At 34.3% G+C, this 6,622-nt stretch overlaps 1 protein-coding gene across 1 annotated transcript; it reads right to left on the bottom strand.

The window, feature by feature from the left end:
• Nucleotides 1-2,029: 2,029 nt before the first annotated feature.
• LOC117933983 (derlin-1.1-like) lies at nt 2,030-5,647 on the bottom strand. The gene is made up of 7 exons (XM_034855572.1): nt 5,568-5,647; nt 4,677-4,812; nt 4,483-4,556; nt 4,062-4,155; nt 3,321-3,449; nt 3,034-3,194; nt 2,030-2,518 (listed from the first exon to the last, which is right to left on the bottom strand). Exons 1-7 carry the CDS (start codon nt 5,582-5,584, stop codon nt 2,299-2,301), a joined length of 831 nt encoding a protein of 276 aa, XP_034711463.1. The 5' UTR covers nt 5,585-5,647; the 3' UTR covers nt 2,030-2,298.
• Nucleotides 5,648-6,622: the final 975 nt, after the last annotated feature.

The following is a 6,622-nucleotide window of genomic DNA, read 5'->3' as shown; positions in this document are numbered from 1 at the left end:
TTGCATTCCGGATTTGCTTATGGCAAAGGACTTCAAAGCTTTGGTTCTTCATGTATTTGAGCTTTCCATTGCTTTGCCATGGATTCCAAATAACTCTCCTCAATCTTGGATTGCTTTGGTGATCAAATTACTAACAAAAACACCAAAACTTACACAATTTGATTAGAATTGATTGCAAGGGTCCTTAACATGTTAATTGGGTTAAAAGGCAATAACTACTACTCAAAAGTGTTTAAAAGAGTTAATTACAAGCTATCAAATAGCACTTTTTGAGTAGTAATCACAAACCACATTGTTACCTCCCAAAGACTTAGGTAATCTAAAAACCAAGTCCATTGTAATATGCTCCCACTTCCACTTAGGAAGGGGAAGTGGTTGCAATGGCCATGGTAGGTACTGGTGCTCAACTTTGACTTGTTGACAAGTTAAGCATTGTACTACAAAATGGGAAATATCTAGTTGTCTCATATCTCTATACATCTTGATCCCACTAGGATGAAATGAAAATTTAGAGCTATAAGCCTCTTGTAGAATCTCTCTTCTCAAATCTCCAACTTGAGGCACACATAGTTTGGTGCTAAACTTTAAAATCCCATCATTTGAAAGTGTAAACTTGGGTTAAGTATCTTTTTTTAACACCATCCATGATTTGCACAAGCTTTGGGTCTCCCCCTTATGATGACTTAATCATCTTAACTAGATTTGACTAAATTCTAAGACTAGCCCAATTGTACTTCAAAATCCAGAATTGTGAATTGAGCCCCCAATGTCTCCAAATCATAGAACAAATGAGGTTGTCTTCCTTGTAGGACTGCCAAAGAACCACTAGACTTTCTACTCAAAACATCAACAACTACATTTGCCTTGCCATGATGATACAAAATAGAGCAATCATAGTCCTTAAGGAAGTCAATCCACCTCTTTTGTCTTATATTAAATTCTTTTGAGAAAATAAATATTTTAAGTTTTTGTGGTTACGCAAATCTTACATGTTTCACCATACAAATAATGTCTCTAAATATTAAAGGTAAAAACTATATAGCTACCAACTCTAAGTCATGAGTAGTATAGTTTTGTTCATAAGGTTTTAATTGCCTAGAAATATAAGCAATAAGCTTCCCATATTGCATTAATACACAACCAAGCCCTTAGTTTGATGCATCACTAATGACAATATATCACCCTCAACTCGAAGGAATAATCAATATTGGACTAGTCACCAATCTATTTTTCAACTCCTCAAAACTATGCTCATATTCATTAGGCCATATAAACTTAGTTTTCTTTTGAGTAAGTTTAGTCAGAGGTAGAAAGATTTTAGAGAATCCCTCTAAAACATCTATGATACTCAACAAATCCTAAAAAGCTTCTAACCTAAGTTATGGTTGTTGGCCTTTTCCAACTAACCACAACCATCTTGCTAGGATTAGTAGATATCTCATCCTTGGAACATTTCTACCATATTCAAATTTCCATCTTAGAGTTAATTTCTTTTTCTCAAATCTTCATCAAAATAACTCTACGTTTAAGATTTACAAATTTTAAATTCACCTAAACACCGATTTACTTATTTCCGTACTTTTCTATTAATTATTTCTTTTCTTTTAAAACTACTCTACTCTCTCTCTCTCTCTCTCTCTCTCTCTCTCTCTCTCTCTCTCTCTCTCTCTCTCTCTCTCTATATATATTATATATATATATATATATATATATATATATATATATAAGTAGAACTTTTACTTTCAAGTTTCTCTTAAAAGAAAAAATTAGAGTACCCTTCCTCTTCACCTTGGATCTGAAATTCTAACTTTTCTTTGTAGTTTTCTAGATTTCATATATAATTTTTTATTTAATGAAAAAACAAAGACGAAGAAGATTTAATGATTCAAGAGGTATACAAAAAAGAACTCTCCTTTTAACACTATATTTATAAAACCCAATTCCCCTAGACATTAGGAACATTCATAATCTCATAAATTTATAAAATAATATTTATAATGGTATAACTTTAATTTATAAATGTATCAGGTTAATTCGAGTATTTGCTTAAAAAGTCATAGTACAAATATAGAAAGCACAGTAACAGTTTTTAGTAAGCTTTTTCAGGTACATATCTTTTTGAAAATGAGTTTGCATATCAAGGTTACAGCTACACCAGACACAGTAGAACTTAATATGTAGAAACACTTATTCTAAATCCTCTCAGTTGTTCCCATGCAGGCAATGGATAAAGAGGGAGGCATCAATCTGGATGCATCCTGATTAAGCCATTGTTGCTAACAACACAACAAAAATAAGCTAACGGCCTCCAAGACGATAGCTTTTTCCCTGGAAAGGAACTCCAGAATTTGGATCAGTCTGCTGCATGGGAGTGCTTGTTTCTGCTTCTGATGGACTCCTCCTTTGATTCCCATTCAGGCGATAGCTTCTTCCCCGAAAAGCCACTCCTGCATTTGGATCCTGCTGTACTGGGGAGTTCACTTGGGTTCCCTTTCCCCAAAATGCCACCAATTTGTGACTGCAAATGCATTAAGCAAAACATGTTCATAATTTCTAATTGTCCCAATAGTTTTCTAACTGCTTAAATCTTGATCGAGTCCACTATTTGATGGTTATTCATACTTAAAACACTAGAAGAAAATTGTGAATTCTGTTGTTTTTTATATCAACCTCTCAAAAATTCGTACTCTCTGCAGGTTTGTTATAATATGCCAGTGTGTCAAAACTCAAACAGGCACCATGTAATTATCTAGAAGGAGACATGGATATATCCCAGAACAGAAAGAGTTTCAAAACAATGATGGAGACAACATGTGATATACAAACATTTCAGCATGTCCATCAGCCTAAAAATGCCAAAATAATCCTTTCAACACTAATTTATGAAGAATTTTTTTATCAATTGGTATTAAATTTGTTGTTTTTTAAGCTAAAAATGCTATAAAGATTAATAGATTTCAGACTTGGTACATGATGAAACTGATGCATATATGGATGACTTTCTAAGCTGATGAAACAAATGGAAAAGGATACACCCAGAGAGGAGTCTTTAATATGTTTTTTCCACCGGCTAGAGGATGAAGCACTGTTAAAAAGTAATAGAGATGCCCTGCAACCATCCCGAGGATGTCTGGCTTCAAAGGATTACCCAAAAGTAAATCCACTGTTAGGTAAATCCAGGGAAGATAGAAACCCTGCGTGCAGAATAGATGGATAGAAAGTCAATTTAGACTTTAAGACTAGTCTGAATGTTTCTGTTTCTAGTACATGTGCATATATTTTGAAGCCACAATTGGTAGGATTGTTGAGAGAAAACGTACCTTAAATGAAACAAGACCATAGAAATTGAGTTGGGCATTTGGGAACTCACGGCCCCAAACATAGACAATCATGAAAACCAATGAAGCTCCCATGAACCGAGACCATAGATACGGGACAACGGCCATCACCTGATGATATCCAGTAGTATAGTCATTGTCTCAAGAGAGGAAAAGCAAAATAAACCCATCATGTGCTAATTTTTTCAAGATCAGTCCCTAAATCTGTTCAGAATTCATCACATCAGCTTGGACCTAAGAACAGAGTAAAGGAAGAAGTACTCTTCAGTAAAATCATCTGCTAATTGATTTGAAGTTGGAGGGGTAACCAAATTGAAATGCAAACATCCAGAGCAAGCAAGAGCTTGAACCAATTGTTGACAAAAAAGGTAAGATGTTGAAGGAGAAGATATTGCATCTTTGCGATGTGTCTAGTCAGATGATATAGCCCCCCGCCGTCGTCCCCTTAATTGGCAAGTTCTTATCAAATACCTTGGTGTTTATTTTTCCTTTCCTTTTTGGTTTGGCATTTCAACGTATTCCTCAACTCTTTTCCAGGAAAATGCTTTAAGTTCCAAATTTTGACTACAAATTAGATGATTAACTAATGCCATTTGGTATCTCAAACTGCAAACACTTGGACAGCGGATGCAATCCTTCCCTAAGGGTGCACTATCTATAGGCATATCATAATTACAATCCAACTGAAGCAATGTGTTTAAATAGGGGATTCCATTGATTTACCAGAAGTGACAGTGCTCCAAAGATCAGCATCCATACATAGTCTGCTGTCCTTTTGTCGAATGGCCCCCTCTCTAATGAAACACCATATCTGGCTCTATATTTATTATTCAAGGTTACAGAGTATTAGTTCAAAAAACAACAAAATTTCTCAGTGAAATCATAAGTGGGAAATCTTAACAAGAGCAAATATTTTGTATAAAGCTGTATAAAGGGACTGCAGCATCAAAATGTTTCGAGTAAAGCTGCACAGTTATACAAAGCATAATGATTTTGACTTTGCATACATCATAATTCTTGTAATCAAATAACTGTATTATGGCAAAATTACCTCAAGATTTTCTTTTCCTCTGTCTTTATGGCAACCAAACAAGCGATAAACGATATATGGTATAAGTTTAAAGCACAGAGTAAGCATACTCACATTATCAGAAGACGAAGTGCAAAGGACAATGAAAATGGCCCGAGAAAGAAGAAGTTTGTAACAAGCCTCCAAACCTGTATCATAGTTAAAAGAGAAAAACTGATCAAGCATACAAAGAGAAATTTATTACCATTCCAATATTTGATAGTGAACCTGCTAAATATTGGATCGATTGATGAATGTAACTAATTTACCTGGAAGCGCTTGAATACAAGTTCATAAGAAAGAGCAATGTTCCAAGGACGATAAAGTTGGAGATAGTAGGCAGTGGTGGTCAGTAAACAGGCCACTCCATAGACCTTGCTCACAGGTGGTAGAGATCTATAGTATCTAAACAAAACACAAACTTCAATGGCATGAATATTTTGCTATAACCAGTTAACATTATCACACATAATAATTCTTCAAATATGACCATACAAGAAAACAAGTGCTGGGAAATTAAAACAAAGACAAAAGAATCAAGCAGGTGCTGTTTGGAGAGGCTCAAACTCGAGAAATCTAATAATCAGAACTCTGATTATGTCAAGACTATAACAATTCTTATGTAGATAAGGTCATTAAATCTTGCATGTACTTGCAAATGAAGATCAAGTTGATCTTTCCAATTGATGACAAAAGGTGAAGAAGTATGAGGTTTGATTAAGAACATATATTAAATCTTAATCTTCAGGAAAAAAAATAAAAACAGAATGTTTTTTAATTGAAAGAAACAGCTTAAGGGGACAAAATTTGAATCAATTTGGATGGAGGGAAAGGCCTACTTGTGTAGGTGTGGATGATCAAGTACAGGAGATTATTTTCAATGGGTTACAAAACATTTGGGTGGGAAAATTTGCCAATTTGGAACAATTGCAGATTCAGGGGAGGGCCTGTAGAAAACCTTGAAAATAAAAATGAAGGCAGCAGGACTCAGGAGAAATATTCTAAATGCAGAAAACAGTTGAATAAGAAGAAGAAAAATTCAACACTTGTGACAAACGAAAAACTAAAAAGCATGAGCATGCATGCGTATTATCATCATCTAGAAGAATAACAGGATAATGAGTAATCTAAAAACTGATCACCGCAGGCAGAGAACGTACTCTGCTGGTGTGGACATTCTGAGGGTGGTGAAGATAGAAGAAGAAGAAGAAGAAGAAGAAGAAGAAGAAAAGGAAAAAGATACTTCAGAAATGAAATTGCCCCAATGGGGAGGTTCTTGTAGGCATTGAAAAATTCCAAGGAAAAGACTTTGAGTCGTTCAAATCGAAGAGTTTTCCACAGAAAAGACAAAGTGGGCGACTCTTTTCTTCAAAGTTGGAACTACCACTCGCTTCTTCCATTCAGCGGCTGTGCCTCGACCAGTATACAGCCAACAGCTGCCCCCTACTGCCACTGAAATTTAGAATTTCAATTTTCATAAATATGTCTCTTCAATTATTGAAATTGATAAATCAATTTAAATAAATTATATATTATTTAAAAATATGGATTCTTAACACTTTTATTTTAATTTTTAAAATTTTAAAAATACTTTTAATTTTCTGTTTTAATTAAATTAAATTAAATAATTTACAATAATTGTTTTTTATTTTATATTTTATGATCATTAGTTTACAATATAAATTTCAATGGGCAATATTAGAGCACAAATAGAATAAAAAAAAATAGTGAAAAGAAATTATTTAATAAAAATATAATAGCTAATTGAAACATATCTCTATCTTGAGCCAAATTCAAACCCATGAATTCCTTTTGCTATCTTTTTTATTTTCTGACTTGGTATAGATAATGCAAATTATGGTTGACTTCACATCCTTGCCTTCCTCTCCATCTAAGACAACAGTAGACCCAACTCCATAGCACTCAATACTGTCCTACCTCAATCCTTCATTGCTAACAGTGGTTCTCCATTTGGCAAGGTCATGGGTTTAAGCTCTCCCGTCAAACCAGATTGGAAAAACTTTCTGTTATGGAAATTTGTCATCATCCTAGTTGTGGAAGATTATAACCTAGGTTGATGGTTATCTATTTGGGGCACAGCTCATCTCAAAAAAAAAATTATTCATGTGACAAAGAAATGTGGTGAAACTAGATTTAACGTCAAACCAACCCATGTGAAATGGGTTCGAACGTACCAACGACTACTGTGTTGGTT

The sequence above is a fragment of the Vitis riparia genome, chromosome 16, assembly GCF_004353265.1.
Source record: "Vitis riparia cultivar Riparia Gloire de Montpellier isolate 1030 chromosome 16, EGFV_Vit.rip_1.0, whole genome shotgun sequence".
NCBI classification, from domain to species: domain Eukaryota; kingdom Viridiplantae; phylum Streptophyta; class Magnoliopsida; order Vitales; family Vitaceae; genus Vitis; species Vitis riparia.
The sequence above is the reverse complement of the archived record's forward strand: the minus strand, read 5'-3'. Positions and strand labels throughout refer to the sequence as shown.